Source organism: Stegodyphus dumicola, chromosome 11, assembly GCF_044657685.1.
Source record: "Stegodyphus dumicola isolate Sdum_Otavi_A_Nest chromosome 11, ASM4465768v1".
Classification (NCBI taxonomy): Eukaryota; Metazoa; Arthropoda; class Arachnida; order Araneae; family Eresidae; genus Stegodyphus; species Stegodyphus dumicola.
In genome coordinates this window covers 71887112-71908085 of record NC_140778.1, presented here as the reverse complement: position 1 = coordinate 71908085, position 20974 = coordinate 71887112, and the positions used below count along the sequence as shown (strand labels likewise).

At 29.5% G+C, this 20974-nt stretch overlaps 1 protein-coding gene across 2 annotated transcripts in view; it reads left to right on the top strand.

Moving 5' to 3' along the window:
* DNAlig4 (DNA ligase 4) overlaps positions 1-20974 on the top strand; it is a 69025-nt gene that overhangs the window by 25467 nt on the left and 22584 nt on the right. For both annotated transcript variants that reach the window (XM_035368774.2, XM_085826837.1), the window contains exons 8-15: positions 1488-1594; positions 6084-6229; positions 7023-7227; positions 10372-10622; positions 11788-11990; positions 14101-14238; positions 15164-15304; positions 18352-18466. In XM_035368774.2, the coding sequence (XP_035224665.1) occupies positions 1488-1594; positions 6084-6229; positions 7023-7227; positions 10372-10622; positions 11788-11990; positions 14101-14238; positions 15164-15304; positions 18352-18466 (1306 nt within the window). The remainder of the gene's footprint in view (positions 1-1487; positions 1595-6083; positions 6230-7022; positions 7228-10371; positions 10623-11787; positions 11991-14100; positions 14239-15163; positions 15305-18351; positions 18467-20974) is intronic.

Here is a 20974-nt window from a genome sequence, read left to right as displayed (position 1 = left end):
AATTTTTTTCTACCAAATCATTCCGTTCCTTTCAAAATTAGACCCTGCTTTTGCAAATGAACTTTTAAAGTTATTTCTGTTTCCTTAATGAAAAAGGTTTAACCAAGCAATTTTTATTTTTCTCATTTGCTCTTTTATGTCTATATATGTATATGTTGCTTATAAAAAAGTTTCAGTGTATCTTTTAAGTAGGCAAAGGTGGTGAGTTTGATGCTATATCTTTTAATTCAAATTTATATTCATAATGTGTTAAATTTGACTAGGTTCTAAATCAAGAAATCATACTTAACATGGATAATATAAATTTGCATTTAGTATTTTTGTTTATTTACTTTTACTCTCACCTGCCATTTATTGAGCCCTTTGGCACATCTGCTTTTATTTAAGTGAAAGAACAATTTCTTTCATGGTACTGTTACTTCATATTTTCTTAACATTCTGTATTTTTATTTATTTATTTATTTTCTCTTTCTCTCACTATTTTTTGTTTTACTAAACTATTATTATGCTATAATAGTTATAAAAATAATGCTAAGGTAAAATATCAGAAAAAAAATATTCACTATTCGGAAAGTCATGTTTCCAAAATGCCTCATTGCATGTGATGTTCAAAATGCATATGAAAGTAAGATTTCTTGCTGGAGAATGGCTAACAGTGGCTCCCTAAAATGGATTTATCTTAAATAAGACACTGAAATTAAAACTGTGAAGAGTAATTTTTTTTGGTACTTCCTAAGTAATCAAGTTCATATAAAGGTAGGAACATGGGTAGTTCAACTGTGCTACATGTCCCCCTCTTAGCAACAAGATGCAGTATTCAAAGAATAAATTCTTTGAAAATATGAAGAGAAGAATAGATAGTTCTAATATTTCTATTATTATGCTGCTTTAGAAATGTGCTAGTTTTTATTGTTATTCTGTAAGAGTACAGATTTTCAATCCTGATCATCAAAATGTTAGCTAAGATGTTAATTGAATATGTAATTCATAATTCTAAATGTTTTAATAAAACACTGTTGTTGTTTCATGGCACACCCTGTGATCTGGTAATTGCTTTGGATATTTTTTTAGAGTCACAAGTGTGTTTCATGTATAATATTAAGCAGTGCATTGTGTATTCTAAAAGTAGACTACATCAAATGTAGTTATTTTTAATCAAATAGTTTGAATCACTTTATAAAATACACATATATATATTTTAATATGTTTATCAGATTATATGGCTGCAATCACATTTGTCAAACTATCGTTGCTTGTCTATATGTTCATTTTGTGATTGAAAAGGATTGAATTTACTGTATAATTTATTTGGAGCAACCAACGAAATAAATTTAAATTTTACCACAAGTGTCTGCATTTGTTTACTGCAGGTTCTACTAAATCATATTCTGTGTAAAACTTAGTTTTCATTATTTGTCACATTCTAATCAATTTATATTCTTTAAACATATGTTATATTATTTAGCTTTATAAATACATATTTTTAGGTAGAGGAACTGATGCAGAATAAATCATTTATTGTTGAAACAAAATATGATGGGGAGCGATTACAACTTCACAAAGATGGTGATACATACATGTATTTCTCCAGAGGGTTAGTGCATGTATATAGCTATATTATTGATGTATTAAATATTTTGAATGTTTCTAAATATATTTTATGGAAACTGAATTCAATAGAATAATCAATGAATTACATATGTTGGGAAATTAATGATTCTCTTATGCCAATACTACTAAATTTTGAGATTATTCTTCATATTAAAGACAGTTTTATGTACAGTTAGATAAGTCTGACATCCTTATTAACCTTTAAATGCGTGATTTTTTTATTTTATTTGGAACTACTCTGATATGCGCCCTCAAGTCGCCAAACATTTTTGGCGACAAACTTCACGCTGCCATATTACTATCTAAATTTTTTGTCTGCATTTTGAACTTTAATCCTAAAATATCTCCAAAAACGCGGTTTTCGCACATGCAAAAACTACGTTTTGAACACATGATTTAAGCTAAAAATCCGAAACAAAAACAAAAAATTTAGATAGCAAAAACGTAAAGTTTTTAACCAAAAATATTTGACAAGAATCCATGTACACAGCGACATGTTTTAACTTAAAAAAACATCTATGAATGGCACAATGTAGGCAACGAACGAATCTATGAACTACGCACACCTCGCTTTAATAAATTAACACAGGGTTGCCACGCTACCTGGAAAACCGGAAAAAGTCAGGGAATTCGGAAATTGACCAAAAATTTCAGGGAAAAGTCAGGGAATTTAAGTGTTTCAGTCAAAATCTGGAAAAGTCGGGGAATTTCATACAACGACCCCGCCAAAAAAGGCGAGTTTTGCGCCGACGTCGGAAGAGATCACTTTTTTGGCGAATTGTGTATCACGTGAGTGTCATTCGGGCAGATGGCATAGAGCCAATTTTCGCAGCTCCAATTTGATTGTCTTCTTAGAAAGGCAAAGCAAGTTTGCCGCTACTTTTGGTTTCCAGTAACCTCGAGAATCTTATGTGCAGTGCATGAACTAAAGAAAGTACCTGTTCTGGTATAAAACAAAATGGGTTTAATCCTAGTATACGGTACCATGAAGGTTAGAATAAAAAAATATGTATTTTAAAGAAGGAAAACCTCTCTGCAACAGACGTGGCTCCGTTCCATCATAGCGGGAAACAGCTGTGCATGCGCAATAAATCTGTCGCCAAAGCTCGAAACCGGTGTCGGAAGTTCAAAGGTCACGTTATCAAGAGTTCATAAAAAGAATATCGTTTAAAATTTCTTTATACTCTAAAAGAAAAGAAAATATTTTTTGGCGCAAGTAAATTAATTCATGAATTAGTTATTTTGAGGGGGGGGAATCTACGAAAATCCATTTTTAAAATTATTGTGAAAAATCCAAGAAAAAACGTTCTTTGATAAAACGATTCTTCTTGGATTTTTAGAAATAATTTAAAAACGGATTTTCGTAGTTTTCTTTTTTGTCAAAGGACATTTCTTCTTAACACGTGTTTCTCAATTTCACTGAAAACATCGCGGAGAGGGAAATTCTGGCCGCCAGGTTCCATCGCCAAATCCCTTGGCAAATTTTTCCTCCGCTTTTTACATAGACGTTCATTGGTTAGAATAATCTCCATGTATGGTACAGCGGGATTTGGCGACATGATGATGAGCAGTAAACGGGTCATTTTGTTCTTGGCGACAATTTCAAAATCGTGCGAAGGCCGTATCGTATACTAGGATTTTACTGCAAAATCTTTTTTTTTTTTTCTTTTTAATAAATACCTTGTCATTTTGCAGTAAAATAAAAAAATAGTAACCAATCATATAGGATAACCATGTAATATAACTATATTTGCTAAAATATCGTTGATTATTCTAATTAAATTTTTAAGTAATTATCTTTATTTTTATGTTATTCATATCATTTAATGTTGCTTCTTCCCTCTAAATTTATTTATCATTAGTAAATAATATTTCCAAATTTCAGGAAATTTTCTCTGGCATAATCCTGAAATTAATTCTAGCAATGTAATGATATCACAAAATTTAATGCACATATTTTTCCTTATGTATGCTGTGAAATAAATATAAAATACCTCAATTTTGTAAAAAAATATCATTAAATAGATTTCTTTCTTTCGTTTAGCTGCAGAATGTCTGCAAAAAAAGTCTTATTTTATTCCAGATTAGGCAGATTCTAATCTCAATCTTCAGTGGAGAAAACAACTCCTATTATAATTATATTTGTGTTTTCAAGTGTTAAGGTGCCTTTTAAGAATACACCTCACACAAATTAAATTTACCTAAAATCTAACCTAACTTTTAGCATTACGTTGTAACGTAAACTAACCGGATTAGCCTCTTGTTGAACTGGGGATGATCATGAGTAATAATTAAATAAAACGTACAGTTGTTATCCAATGTATATATTATAAATTTTATTAAGTTTTTTAAGCAGAAAAGTAAACAAAATTATCAAACAAAGTGTACCAAGAATAATTAAGAATAAATGTCCTCTGGGATTTATTGAATAATTAAGTGAATTTGCTACACCGTACAAGTAATACCATAATTAATTTACCTCTTAGCACAGCCAACGTACATTACACGAATAGACTGGAATTCTCTCGAAACATACCTGGAAAACCTGGAAAAGTCAGGGAATTTCATTCTCCTGTTTGAGTGGCAACCCTGTTAACATAACAACAATAAATTTCAAAGAATACCATGTATACACCATCCTGTTTAAACTTAAAAAAACATCTACAAATTGCACAGTTTAGCCAACGAACAAATCTACAAACTATGCACACCTCGCTTTAATAAATTAACATAACAACAATAAATTTCAAAAAATACCATATACACAGCATCCTGTTTAAACTTAAAAAAAAATCTACGAATTGCACAATTTTAGGCAAGAAACGAATCTACGATCTACGCACACCTCGCTATACTAAAATAACATAATAACAATAAATTTCAAATAATACCATGTACACAGCGTTCTGTTTTAAAAACAACAGTAACGACAGAAATTCATACTAAAGAACCAACGAACATAACATTCTACAAAATAAGAACAAGAATAAAATAAAATGCACTTACCATGAATTAATGCTTTTTCGAGCAGCAGAAATACCAATTTCATACCGCCTTTAACATGCCGCCACGTAATCACTATCGTATTTACATGACAGCCAGACACACTTCAGAAAATTCATACTATGGTTCACAAATAAATAAAATCACAAATCCTTACTTCTATCATGCACAGCCATTAAAAATAATCTCCCAGACCCTCTTTCCACACCTCCAAATACCCACTACTCCTCAACAAAATGGCCACAATGATATTTCCTTTTGCCAAACTTCAATTCAACAACTTCTACCATTTTATCTTTCCCTCCCATCTTCTCAGATGCAGACGCGAATGAAGAGCTCCAGCGAAAGATTTTTCAACGTCAACAGGGTTGCCATAGAACACGCAATCGTGCCAAAAACCAGCGCAGAACACATATCGCCACATTTGGTGAAATTAGGGCGTATATCAGAGTTGTACCTTTTATTTTTTTAATTTAAGTCAAAAATACATTAGACTTGGTATCAAATAAAATAGGAAAAATACTAAAAAATATCTAAACTAAGTTTTTATTCCAATTTTTAAAAAAATATTATTGTTGCCAAATGGCTGCATTATGCAAAAAAATATAATAGGCAAACATGTAATAGCAATTTTATGTAGTAATACATACCTTATAAACTTGTTCAAACAATTTCAAAATTTTGAATACATCGAAGTAAGAACAAACACAAAATCGGAAATTCGTAAACACAAATGATGTCCACACCACTGCACATCAACTCACAGTAATGACCGTTAGTATTTAGTTTTACGCTGAAACTTTAAAAATTATATTTGTAAACAGTATGTATTCAGTTGGTTACACTATACATTAAGCTAAAATTTGTGTTTTGATTTGATTTACCTGACTAAATATGAGTATGCTGCCATATGGCAACTACATGCATTTAAGGATAAACGTTTCAAATAATAAGTGTTCAACTGTTTCAGATAGTTTAATGTTTTTAAGAGAAAATATTATTATGATAATAAATTATAGAATTGTATAATTACTTTTTAAAAGCCTATTATTTAATTGTGCTTTCCAGGTGCGAAAGTGGTTAGTGACTATGACTGCCATACCAAATTGTCAGGGTTCGAATTTCAGAGAAGGCATGGATGTAAATTGTCTGTTCCTTCATAGGAGGAAATGGTGGCAGCCTATTAGGTGTCTTCACAATAAAATGAGTTCTGCTTCTGGCCTTAGTAGTGGCCAAAGCCTAAAATGACTAGTGCCCTTCACAAAAAAATGTATTTAAATGCCACCATTATGTGTGTGTGTTTTACATGCATACTTACACACATGCAATATATTACAAGACAAGGAAATCAGAATGTAAATATTGTAAAATAAATAAGTAACTCATTATTCTGTAACTGTTTATTATGCAGTTATTATCAAAAAAATTATGAGGTTATGGGGTATTTAATTATTAAATATTTGTTTCAGAGGCCATGACTGTACAGACACATATGGAAATTCACCTTCAGTTGGGACTTTAACTCCTTACATTAGTAAATGCTTCAAACCTCATATCACTAGTTGTATATTAGATGGGGAAATTGTAATTTACAGTAGCAAACTGAATTGCATTGGTGAGTCATATTATATTACTTAAAATTACGTTAAAACCTGTATCATATAATTGTAATTTGTTTTGTATGAAGACAGAAACATATAAGAAATATTTTGATATTGACATTTCTATAAAAAATTGTGTATATTTTTTAAATTTGGTCTATTATACGATTTTTTTTTCATTTATCTTCAATGAAACAATATATTGTGGCATTTATCATATAGAACTTATGAATACTGTTTAAAACTACTGGAAGTATTCCCCTGTCTGTGTTATTCCCCTGACCTTACTCTTGCAAATTACTATTAGAACATTACAAAACATCATCTTCAAATTTTCAGCAATGAGAAGGATATGAAAAGAGCATCTAAAGATATTTTTTGACTCAAATATTGAGGAGTTTTATCAGTGTAAGATAAGCCTGCTATGAGACAGATGGCAAAGGGTCATTTATTATATAAATTATATGAAGTTATGGCTACTTTACTTTTTTGGGTTCTCAGTCCTGTTCCCCCCCCCTCCCAATTAAGAAAGGAGCAGAATATTTGCTTGAACCCAATATTAAATTTATTGAAAATTGTTTTCTGTGTCATTCCTATTCTAATATATTAAAATTCTATATAACTGTTTTTTCATGGCTATCATTAACTGTGTTATTTTACCCCCCACACCCACTGTAATTTTAGACTATATGAAACATAAACTTTGAGCTCATTTTAACATAATCAAAATTATTTATGTCATTCATTCATGTATGTTATCTGAATTGCCTTTAACTAATTTTAATTATAATTGTTATCTAATTTTAGTTTCTAAAGGAGAAAATGCAGAAATTCAAGCTATGCAGCCAGATGGAGATTATGGTCCTTGCTTTTGTGTCTTTGATATTTTAATGGTCAATGGGAAAGTGCTCAGCAATCTTCCTTTGACTGATAGAGTAATCTATATAAAAGATACATTTACTCCTATTGAAAATAAGATACGTTACACAGAGCAGAAAATTTTCTCAAAAAAGTATGTGTGGACTGTAACATTTTACTCTTTTTTTTTTTTTTCTTCCTATAATGTTAAATAATGGTAACATTTATATCAGTAATGCTGTATTATCTTAAAGTAAGCACATATTTAATGCTTCAACTGATAATGAAAAAACAACGTTTTATTGATTGAAATATATATGAATAGTTTCTCAGATGCTTTTTAACATTTTGTGTGTTACCTTTATTTATTAAATATCATGTTCTTTGCACTTAAACCATAAAATTCCATTCAACAGCAGCATCCTAAAATGCTTTAAAAAGAGCGTATCTTTAGAATTTTCAATACACAGTCTCGTGCGCTGGAGATAAATTTTTTTTTTTTTTTTTTTTTTCTGTACAGTTTTGCCATTGCTCGCTTTGAAAATGTTGAGTTTGTTAATCAAAAAGTTTTACAAAATATGAAATAGGTAATAAAACAAATTCCAAATTTAGGCTTCCAGATGATCATATTTGAGTGAAGGACTACATTATTCAAAATTTGATGTCTCTAGGTCCCATTGTTTTTTCACAGTTTGAAAAACATACATATTTCATGCAGATTCCACATTATTTAATTTCTTAGAATATAATGCAGGGTGATAATATTTTGTGGCAACAATTTAAAAAGTGTATAAGGTATTTCCCCTGCCTTCTTAGCAAGCCTTCATGATTGTAGTGGTCTGTACGCTCAGCGTGGCGGCGTGATTCCCGGTGAAGGCATTGCTAATTTTTCATCTTGCCTGCTTCCAAAAAATACCTAATGTCTCTACAAGTGAAACACTGTTTATAGTAAACCAATACAAAATGCCAAAACAAAGTTAATAGCCCTTCTGGGCAGATTGCCCCCTTGAGCTAAAAATGCCTCTTTGAGCGTAATACAAAAATCTGAAAATCTTTCTCTCTCTCTCTTTTTTTTTAATTACATAACATATGAAACCCTTGAAAAATATAGTAATCAAACAAGGATTTAGATTATATTTCAGGCTTTTTATTACTTACTTATTAGTATAAAAACCTTAGTAGAAGTCACTAAGTTTTCAAAAGAGCATGCACAAAGCAGTTGTTTAGTTTTAATAACAATAGTATCGTTTTCATATGTATTTTGTTTGCTGTATTCTAATTTCCATCAGTTATCAGTGACAAATCCTATTCCTTGTTTTAAATTCAATTTTAAATATGTACTTGTCCATTTAGCATGCAATGGAATAAACTGCAGCAAAATTTCTTTATAATATTTTGCTGCAAAATTACTAAATGAATTGATACTGCAGTTATTTAATTAAAATAACTGTTGTGAGTTCTAAAATTAACGATTTCCCTAAATCTATTGTTCAAACAATTGCCCTGACATTTACACCAGAACAAAAGAAACTGTTTATCAGGTAATATCGCAATGTAGCAGCTGATGAGCATTAGAATAAAAATTCAAATGATCAAATTAATTTAAATAATACATATGGTAAAATCCATTATTTTTACTACCTTCTGTGGATTATTTTCCCTGAAAAAAGCAAGTATTTCTGAAAACAAAAATCAGTATTGAACATCAGTGTTAGTCATGTTGTCTAAGGAGGCTATCTCCAAAAAAGACTAAAATCATCTAGAACAATTGGTGGTCATCTTATGAAGGTTTCAATAGATATGCAAATGCATCTTAATATGAATATATAATAACATTGTAATTATCTAACACCATTATATAGTTTAGTTCGTTAGCAGCCTGATGGATGAACACTGGTAGTTTCACCTAAGTTTGAATACTGAAAGGTGGGTTGTCTGCATGTGTGTTTCTGTGATTTTCTCATGTGTAACAAATGCAAGCCACTCTTAGAAAATCCTCCGTGAAAGTATCTCTATTCTTTGCAAATAACCTTTACATATTTTATTAAACATTGACTTAGTTTGTATGTTTATTTTGACCTTTACCTACTGAAAATAATTCCCCCCCCCCTTTTTTTTTTTTTTTTTTTTTTTGTTTCTACAGAAAGTACTATCTAAAATGACTTCACCCACGTCAATTCAGATAAATGGAATTCTGTTGTAGGAATTACATTTATGAGATCCTATAGTAATAAAAATGATTAGTTGTAAAAAATCTACATCCTTCTCCCCAAAAAATCAAAGTATAAAATTTAATTTCCTTTAATACAGTATAAGTATAGTAATACCTCATGTAGTCCAACTTGAGACAGCCCTGTTTGAAAATTTCAAAACAAACTAAAGCTAAATAATAATAAATTCTAAAAAACTATACCACAAAATTATCTTTAATGCATTAATTATTAATTTTTTTCCTTTATACAGTCAAGTATATATGTATTGTGTGTGTGGTTTTATAGAACATATTATACCACACTTTGCAATTTCACTGTTTTTGAAACTTATTATACTGAAGTCATTAGTAACATAAAGGAAACTAGACAGCAACTTGGTTTCAGTGGATTAGATACCATTGACACAATTGAGATCATTGGAGTGAACTGATTAACTAGAAAACGAGACACTTACTAACACAGATGAAAAGTCAAGGATGACTTTACTCAAATTCCTGAATGTTATGCGTATTTCATGCAGTTGTTGAAAAGGATATTCAACTTAACCTTACAATTTACTGAACAATAAATGGAATTCATTGCTACAGTAAAATGTACAAATAAAAAAGGCCAACTAAAAAAAATATGCAGACATCAGTATTACAGTTGTTAGAGAATAAAAAATTAATTATGAAAAACATACATTTTTTAAAAATTATTTCTAATGGAAATATTTGGATTTTGAAATAAATATGAAGTCACATTTAATTTATTGAAAAATAAGAAAAAAATTCGAAATTACTTATTATTTTTTATGTATATTTAGTTTTTCAGTTAGTCTTGTTTCAAACAGTTCAGGATATTCGTAGAACTGATTACCTAGAGTAAAAAAAAAAGTTAAAACTGCATTTAAAAAATATCATTTATATCATTGGCATTGATATAAAGTCGGTATGCATATTGTTATTTTGAATTATTTCATTAACAAAGCAAAATAATTCTTCATATCTCCCAAAATGTAAAAACTTTAAATATTTTTTTTACAATATATGTTTCTGATAATTCAAAATGCTGTGCTTAAAATAGTAAATTTATTTTCTTTATAGTGCTGAAGTTGTTGATGAACTAAACAGTGCAATAGATAATAGATTAGAAGGTATTGTTATTAAGAATCCAGAATCTATCTACAAACCAAACATGCGTAAAGGAGGTGGTTGGCTGAAAGTAAAACCTGATTATATTGATAATTTAATGGATGAACTTGATCTTCTTATAATTGGTGGATATTTTGGAGAAGGTCGTAGATCAAGTTACATATCTCACTTTTTATTGGGTGTTGCAGTTCCTGACAGTAATGGTAAGAAACCAGGATTTAAATTTTTATATTTCTAGCATATGCATTCAATTTGCATATATGGACTGTGCATTTAAAAGTGAATTTCTTCACTAGCTGCTTGTTATAAACATACCCCCAAATATAAAATTAAATGTTAATACATGGAAGAAGAAGGACTTCATGTATTTTGTTTCTTTAAATTTTAGAGAAAGATGAAAAGGAGTTCAGAAATTAATTTGAACAGATCCCAACAAATGAATATGTCTTTGATTTTTAAAATTGAAAAGGTATAAAATGGGGAGAAGAATAATTTTAGAAGGAAATTTTGAATTTAAAATTATTTTTCTCCCATTGTTATTGTTTACTTGAATTCCATTATCTTTTTAAATTGCATGTCCTGTTTAATAAATATCTCTTTAAAATAACCTTTATTTTCCTTTTTCAGTATAAATCTCTATTTTATTTTGAACATTATGTTCAAATAATAAATAATTATGTGACATCAATTATTTATTATTTCATCCACAAGCACTTTGCATTAATTATGTTGATGTAACATTATGAAAATATTAGGTGATAAATATAAAGCAAACATTTTTTCTTTTCTAAATTATCAGGTTACAAAATATTATTTATATAAGTTCAAAAACATGTGTAATACTTATAAACTTACTATTTTTATGTGCAGTATGAAATATAATTATAAGTATATAAAAATTGTCTACTTTCATAAGTGAATATAAGTTTTACATTTTCGTAACTGAAAGAAATTAATTATTAAAAAATGAATATGACATGAAAAAGTGATGCTAAAAAAATGTACCAAAATTTTTAATAATTCTTTGTTCTTTTTTATTTTTCATAACTGAAAGAAATGAACTATTAAAATAATTGAATATGACATGAAAAAGTGATGTTATAAAAACATACTTAATATTTTTAATAACGAACTATCAACATATGGCTAAAAACTCTCCTATAAATTAAAAAAAAAGAGAAAATTAAAGCATTGAAATAGAATAAAATATTAATCTGTTCCTGATTTAATGCCACAGATATTTTAAATATTTCTGTTAAATTTATTTTTTATTTTCAAGAAAACTTGACCATGAATTGTGTGTATTAGTATTGCAATTGAATGTGTTTTCATGCTGCATTGATCTGTGTCAAATATGTCAATTTCTAGGAGATGAACCAAAATGCTTCCATTCTTTTTGTAAAGTTGGATCTGGATATTCTTTAAAAGAACTGTATGAACTATCTGGTAAACTTGGTCAACACTGGGAAGCATATAATCCAAAGAAATCGCCCTCCTGTCTTGTGATTGGAGGAGGCAGAAAAGAGCAACCAGACGTTTGGATTGAACCTTCAAAATCTCAGATAGTTCAAGTAAGTTCCATTCAGAAGTGATATCAGTTGACTATATATCTATCTGATTTAACTATATTTCTCAATTGACTATATTTATGATCATGTTGCATTAGAAATCAAATGATGAATAATATCATGGAATAATATAATTTTTTATTTGTAACTATGCATATTGACTTATGGCGAACACTTATATATGCTGCCATTTTGTTATTTTTTCTTCAAAATTTCTCAGTCATTTGAAAACTAAGTGTAAAGCAGTAAACGAATTTAAAAAAAAAAAAAAAAAAAAAAAAAAAGAAAAAAAAATTTAATAATAAATAAAAAATAAATAGAATATACAAATAAAAGTTGCTTTAAAAAAAATAGTTTCTGTATGAATAAAATTATTGTTCCATTGGTTTGAGAGAAATAAAAAATCTAATATATTCATACTAATCCATTCAGGCATTATATGAAAATGTTTTAAAAAAAGCTTTTTTTTTTTTTTTTTTTTTTGGTATATTAGATGTGTTTCTTGAGGTGCTGGAATTATCCCCTAAGATTAGTCATTGGTTTGTACTTTTGATAATGACAGTTATTGAGTATATTCTTTTCTGAGACATATTGGAAGTAGATTAAAAAGTAATAAGATTTAAATATAACAAGTATTCCTTGTATTATATGAATTATTTCTTTAGAACAAGTGTCAAATCTTTTATTGCTTTATATGTAGCAAGTTTCATTAAGATTTAAGTTCATAATGGGATGAAATATACAAAGTGCTGTTAGTAATGAACTTTAATATATCTGATGTATAAAACTCATAGTTACTCAAGTATTATTCCATCAGGTTGCTAAATACTGGGTGAAATTATTCCACAACATTTGAGCAAATGAAGATACATTCATATCTATATACTTACAATAATGGATAGTTTCAATAAAAATTTGTTGAAATAGCTTTTAACCTCTTTAAGATTTGCTTAAATTTTCATGAAAACCTTCTTAGTATGCACTCTTTTTATTGAAGAAATTTAGCACTAATCAAGCTTCTACATAAAATATGGAATTAAAACCATGCAAACTAGTGCTACTCTCTAGATTTCGTGCTATGATGTAAAAATTGTTTAAATTTTAATGCTGATGATGTGTAAGATTAATTTTGGATTTTCCGACTTCATATTTCTTTAAAGTTTAGGCATAGGAACAGAAAGCAAATCTCAGCCCATAATTTTAAAGGGGGAAAAAGTGAGGGGTTAAATGTTAGAATATGTTTTTTTTATACTGAAACTTCATGCGAACTTATTTTCTATAAGTTAGTTTCGATAATTCCTGCCTTAAAAGTGGCAGAATTTTTCATAACTGTTTATTCTCAATGTAATGCGTAATTAAAAAAATACTTTTATTTTTCCATCGAATGGCATAGTTCTTTGGTACCAAACCTTCACTGTGTCATATGATAGAGCATTAGTACCTAAAGCTGTATACATGATTTGGTGACATTCTGTAGCTGACATTTTGCAATAGTAAATGATGTTCTAATCTAGTAGCATGATGGCTCCATTTCAGACACCGTGTATTTAATGATAATGTTTTTTTTTTTTTTTTTTTTTTTTTTCAAATTTCACAACCTTATTGTTCTAAAGCAAGTCTTTCTCTCAAATGCCAAAAATCATTTGACAAAATATGATTTAACATGCCAGCATGAACAGTTTGTGCAGGCAATATTTGCGGTGGCAAGAAACTTTCCTTAAAACCCTATAAGATCATGACTGTAATGAATGAAAGGTTGGTAATAATTTTAACAGAACCTCATCCAATGGCTCTTCCACTGATTTTGGCTGTCCTTCTTTTAAGTTAACAGAAAAATTCCTCTTTTTTTTTTTTTTTTTTTTTTTTTAATTTCAATAAAATTGCAAATATAAGAAAGATGCCTGTTAATTTTAATTGTTTGTATATTTATACAATATATGTTGGTAATTTTCATCAATATAATGTTTTATTTTTCAAATTAGTACTTTATTGTAGTCATAAAATATTTGTAACTATCAGCTGAATTAGCAAATGTTTGTTGTATTATTTAATCTCTATGTAATAGCATTATATTTATTAGTAATTTATTGTATTTCACTTTTTCCCCCCCCAGGTAAAAGCTGCTGAGATAGTCCGAAGCAGTTGTTTTACAACAAATTATACATTACGTTTTCCAAGGGTTGAGAAAATTCGCTATGATAAACCATGGTACCAATGCATGACAACAACAGAATTAGAGAATCTGAGAAATGTAAATGTATTCAGAAATAATTTTTGTTTTGTAAATGTATAATGCATTTGTCCTAGGGAAAAAAGTAACTAGTATCATTTATTTTTTGTAGTGAGCTAATTGATTATTTAATCTGATTTTAAATATTGTAATGGAATCCTTTTTTTTTTTTTTTCCCTGGGGAAGGGGGTAATTGTATGGAAAATATAGTAACAAAAGTTTTTCATTCTGCCTGTGCATTTTTGCTCTGATATTATCTAACTGATTACTAAGTTTTATAGCCATAATTTAAAAAATTTCAGCTTCTTTCATTTCTTTTCAAGAACTAGAGCATAAAGTATCATCTATAAATTCAAATTCATTAAAATCTATCAGCGGTAGGTACATAAGGACATGCAAATCAGAAGCGCAAAAGGCCTCACATTTTAAGGGCTTGAAAAGTTTATTTAGCTGAGCCCATTCCCATTTCAAAAATCTGTCACTGGCTTCTCTCTGTATGTATGTAACATATCACATTTTTCACATTAAAAAGTATTAACTTTTTTTTAGTATGTATATTTTAATTTAGTGTATTTTGTTTTTTCCTTTATTTATAATTTGGGGGAATTAGTTTTGTGTGATTATTGTACAATAAAAATACATTTTTGTTAGTCATTGGATAGAGTGTCAGTGTTCATGTATGGCTTACCAATATGTAATAGTGTTCAGTAGTATGCAGTAGTGATAGACAGCGTTTTTCATCTATCATCAGAAAAATATAGAATGAGTTCTGTATTTTACAAAAATTATTCAAGATATTGCTAATGAATTTTACAGATGGTGAAAATTTTTGCTACTTTTTCTTAATTTCTCCGTAGCAATAGCCTAATACTTTGTCTTTATTTTAGAAAAAGCAAATTTATTTGTAACTGAACATAACATAATTTTATTTGCTATATTTAACAAGCTTGCTGAAGGAAGGCTTGCTACCCGAAATATTGTTGAAGAAGAGGAGGAACCATCTCCAAAGAAGAAAAAATTGCAAAAAGAAAAAATGATCACCATTGCTCCTCATTTCCGCCCTACCGACATAAGTGATGTTCAGCAGGTATGTTTGTTACTTTATACAATGGAAGTTAAAAAAAAAAAATACAAAATTTATCTTTTGTAATGGAATGGGACTATAATCTCTATCTGATTAGTTAATCAGGTACTTTACAAGATATTATCATATTTTGGCAAAGAAAAGGTATGTAATAATCTTAGATAAATCCTGAAAATCATGCAATTTTAAATCCCGCAGAATTTTATGGGGGAAAAAATTAGTCTGTCTAAAAGCAATGTGAAAAAGTAATGATTGTTCAATACCTCACTCACCTGACAATATTAGAATATTTTAAATCTCGCTAAAATCTCAAAATATATAAATAAGCTTTTAGTGCAGAAAGTTTTTATTCATCTGTTGGTTACTAAATGCAAGTTTAAGAGGGAGAGTTTGGGGATAATGATTTGTATAATAGCATAGAAAGAGAAATTAAATGGAGTTTCAGATCCAAAAGCTTGTATTTTTAATTGCTATTCAGTTTTGATGGCCGATATCTCTTCCCATAAAAAATATAATTTTCTGATATAATATGTCTTTTTCATTAGACACTGACTGTCAGTGTTTAAAAAAGTTTATATGATTTCCAAAATACATTCTTCCCATAAAAACATAGTGTCTGTATTTCCTGGGTATAATTTACGTACTCAATAAGTGTTATTTGGGGGCTGATTTGCCATATCTTTTCATGAAGAGTTTGCCAACATTCATTGTGGTTATCACTACTAAAAAACAGGGCGAAGTCAATTTGAGTTAAATGGATATCTCTGCTGGCAATGGTTTTGGTGACATTTTTTGCCACCAGACTTACTGACCATTTGCCGACTATTTGGTACGATTCCTATGTAAATGTATATCCGGCCTTATGTAACTAACTGTAACTGCGTATGCCTTTCAGCAATTTCGAGAAATTGAAGGTACTGTAAATTTCTTGGTGGATAAGGGAAACCTTTATAAGATAGAAGAGAATATCACTTTTCAGTTTAGCTCAGAGAATCGAGAGACCATTGCGCAAGCTTAACACATTTGAGTTTTTTTTCTTTTCTAGTATTGCCTTGGGTTCAACGTTTTTAGCAGTTTGAAGTGGTAACTATTGATTGTGCTCTGTCATACTGAGAAGAGTACTTTTGAGGGAAAAGTTGCAGAATTGTTTTTTTTTTAATAAATTTTATCAAGCAAACATTGGTTCTGTCTGCATTCAATCTTACAAGCCCATACCCACATAACAATATAAACTCTAATAATATTTTGGAGTCCTATTTAATTTTTAGTCCAAAAGTCTTTGTGTTTTAAAGTCTACATAATAATATTTCTTCCGAAAAGACTTTTCAAATCCTCCTTTCATACAATATCACAAAGATAAAAATTTTATACACCCATTATTATTATTATTATTATTATTATTATTATTGAATAAACACAAAAATTTCAAAATTTCGTAGCTATTTTTTTTTTTTTTTAATATAACGTGAATTTTACCTTCATTTGTAATAGTATTATTGAAATAGTGGTTTTTTACTTTTATTATTACTTTTCTATTTATCTTATTTTACATAGACTGGAAGGCGCTACAGCTTTTTCCAAGTACAAATATTTCCATCTATTAGGCATATCCACTTGAACTAACTGATGTATTAATATTCATAAACTGGCCTTTATGAACTACACTAAAACATTCTATTATATATATATATATATATATATATAAAAGAATCTACATTTCATTATATGAAAAAATAAAAATAATAATTCAATGTAAGATAAAAATGTGTAAATCAAAATTATGACTTGAGTTAGCAAAGAGTCCTTATTTCCTCATTTTAATTTGGATATTCCCTTTCTCTACTCTAAATATAGTAATAACTTTTTCTGGACTGTGTTATTTCTAGATTAATCCATATAATATGACTTACACATAACAATGACCATCTAATGAACTCAGAATTTCCTAAACCAAAATGTGTGTTTTAATAAGCTGCCATACTGGATAATTAAGCACTGTACTTCTACTTCTGTAGCCACTAGGACACTGCCACATTGTTTTCTTCTTATTGCAATAGTATCAAAAACGTAAATGTGTTGAATAAGGCATGGTTAGAGTATCCCCACAAGTGTAAATTGAAATAAGAATTAATATTTAATCTGCCTTGGCTACCAAGTTTGCTCTTCATAATGGATCACAGCAATGCATTCAATATTTCTGCAATATTGCATACATATATATATATATATAAATAAGCGCGAGTATTGGTCAATTTCTTACTAATAATTACCTTGTTTACTTATATATATATAAAGTTATATATTTCATATATTGTTAAGAATTTCTGTGCTGTCATAAGTATATTCCTGAATGTAATGTGTTATATTTCCTCCTCATTAGAATTTTTGTTCAATCTTCAGTTGTATATTCAAGATTTTGATGAAAGGTAGATTGCACTAGATGCTACATTGTAATAAAAATTTGAAATTTCATTCAGATACCACTGATTCATTCCATAAATCTGAAAATATTCATTATTCTCTTATAAATTCTGCAATAATCTTCTGTTTTTTGTACTTCATTTTAAATGACTAAATTATTTTCATATCCGGAGACTATAGTTCACTTTTATAGATTGGCAGGAATAGAACAGTTGTTCTATTGTCTCTTTGAAATGAAGACAATTCTTACTTGTGATCAGGGATGAATTGTAGTTTAAAGATGATTAGTAAATTGGCTTATTCTTTCTGAGAAAATTCCTTAAAAATTTAAAGTTGAAAAATATTTGGAACTTTTTTATAATCCTTTAAATTGAGATCATTTGCTTAAGTTTTCTTTGAGAAACAAGAAAAAATTTTTAAATCAAGAAACTTTTTAAATCTGTAACTTGATTCTGTGAGTTAATTTATAACTTCAATTGTAAGGTTAAGCACTTTACTTCCTTTCCTCTGATGAATTTTGTTAAGGTTATTGTCCTTCTTAACATAAGGATCAGTAGTTATAACATTCTGTCTTAATAATCTGCCATTTTTATAAATCAATTCATTTTAATTACTTAATCTTACTTAAGATTTCAGAATTATTGAAAGACAAGGAGATATGTGTTATGTCTGCATCTCTGGAAAATAAACAGCAGCTGGAAAGAAAAATTGCTGAGTATGGAGGAAAATTTGTTCAAAATCCTGGTAATATGTAGTGCTTCATTTTATTTTTAATATTATTTCTGCTGTATAACATTATTTAATGTATATTTTAATTTATATTTCTTTAAGAAATGAAAAAAAGAAAAAAAGAAAAAAAAAAAAAAAAGGTATTTGTCACAGACCTTTTGTCATTATTTTATACACATTTCATAGCTTATATCACACTTCTAATAGTTTATCAGTTAACTGAGCAACTTCTGTCACATATTAGTTTTCTTCATAATTGTATATAAAAATGTCAGCTATGACCTCCCATGAAAAATTTTATTTGAGACGTCTTACTATTATTTTGTCGAAAATTTGTGAAGTACCTGTGAACTGAAAATATTCACTAGATGTTTTTTAGAGTGTAAATAACATCATTATTATCAATTCTAGGTTTTGGTATCCTTGCCTTACATTTTTTAGGTCCCATTGCATTTAAACTAAACTTCAAATTTTGTTTCTATAAAAATGTTACTTCATCAAAGTTACCTGAAATTTACCCATTTGATTTATGTAAAAAATGATGACGTTCAATGTTAATAAAGGATGTTCTGTTACTGATATAGAATGAAAATGTAAAGAATGAAATGTAAAAGGTTTTTCGTTACTGCCAGTATATTGTCAAATTGTAAAGAAAATTATTTTTTATTTGGCATTTAAAAAGTTGATTGATAAGATGTACAAACCTTTGGTACAAATGTTAATGAAAATATTTCTTTACATGACATTTTCAACATGTGCTTCATTAACATGCACTGAATTTCCAAATCTGAATGAAGTTAAAACTTGTTGATATTTATGCATGTAAACTTGTTCACAACTTTCATAATGTTTTTCATAATTAATTTATTATTTGTTGTTATCTGACGATGTTTTAACACATAAGTTAACAGCCAATATATTCAGTGTGTGTCATAATTATGAATAGTTTGTCATTAAAGTGAACAATAAAAATTGGGAAAACTCATGCTTTTAACATTGCCATTCCAAAAGTTCTTTTAAGTAAGGGTATAAATGATATATGTAGAATTGAAATAATGTAAATAAATAAAATCATTTTCTCCTCTTTTAAAATATTTAACAAGGGTTATGTGCTGTGCTCATATCTTACCTTATATTAGTATTTCTCAGACTTTTTTTGTCTTGATGACTCACATGCATACAGTTACCCAGTTGCAATTTATCTTGATTTGCATGTACGAGGGCCATCCAGGAAGTAGATTACGTTTCCGTCTGTGTCCGCTAGGGGCGGGGCTAGCGCGGCCATCTTGGGGTCAGAGCGTTGCGCAGCTCAGTCTGCATCTAGCCGTGCTAGTGAGAGGTTCGTGCTGTGCTCCGTTCAGATACTGTGACAGTTTGAAATGTCTGCGTTAATTGAAAATCCCGCGAGCTGCGAGGTGTGCTCAGTAATAAGGTTTCTGACTGCAAAAAACTGTAAACCGATAGAAATCTATCGGCAGCTTCGTGAAGTGTATGGGGACAACATTATCACTGAAGGTGGAGTGCGTCAGTGGGTCATAAGATTTCAAAATGGCCGAACCAATGTTCACGACGAAGATCGAAGTGGGAGACCCAGCATAGTGACTGCCGAACTTCTCGAAAAAGTCGATGCTAAAGTCCGTGAAAATCGAAATTTCACAATAACAGAACTTTCTTTGAGTTTTCCACAAATTTCGCGAAGTTTGTTGCACGAAATCATCAGCGAAAAGCTTGGTTACCACAAGTTTTGTGCAAGATGGATTCCAAAAATCTTGACAGAGGACCACAAAAATCATGGAATGGCTGCAGCATTGAACTTTTTGGACGCTTACCATAAGGATGGTGACTCTTTACTCGATTGCATCGTTACTGGTGACGAAACATGGGTGAAACATGTGAACTGTGAAACGAAATTGCAATCAATGCAGTGGGGGCACACAAGTTCTCCCCAAAAACCCAAGAAATGCATGCAAACAATGTCGGCAAGGAAGATGATGGCGACTGTTTTTTGGGACAGAAAAGGTGTAATTTTGGTGGACTTCCTGGAAAGAGGCACTACAATAAACTCTCAAAGGTATTGCCAAACTCTCCAAAAACTCAGAAGAGCAATTCAAAACAAGCGCAGAGGAATGTTCAGCTCTAAGATCTTGTTGATTCACGACAACGCCCGGCCCCACATGGCAAATGTCACTCGTAAAGTTCTTGAATCTTTTAAGTGGGAGTTGTTTCCTCATCCACCGTACAGTCCCGACCTGGCACCGAGTGACTTCCACCTATTCCCAGCAATGAAGAAGTGGCTGGCTATGCAGCGTTTTGATGACGACGCACAGCTGCAAGAAGAGGTAACGAAGTGGTTGAAGGCGCAGGCGGTCGAATTTTTCGACGAAGGAATTTCCAAGCTCGTACATCGCTACGATAAATGCCTTAATTTGTATGGTGACTATGTAGAAAAGTAGTATTTGAGTGTGGCTTTCATCTGTATATAATAAAATTTGTTTCCTATACTTTGTTTATTTTTTTATTCCA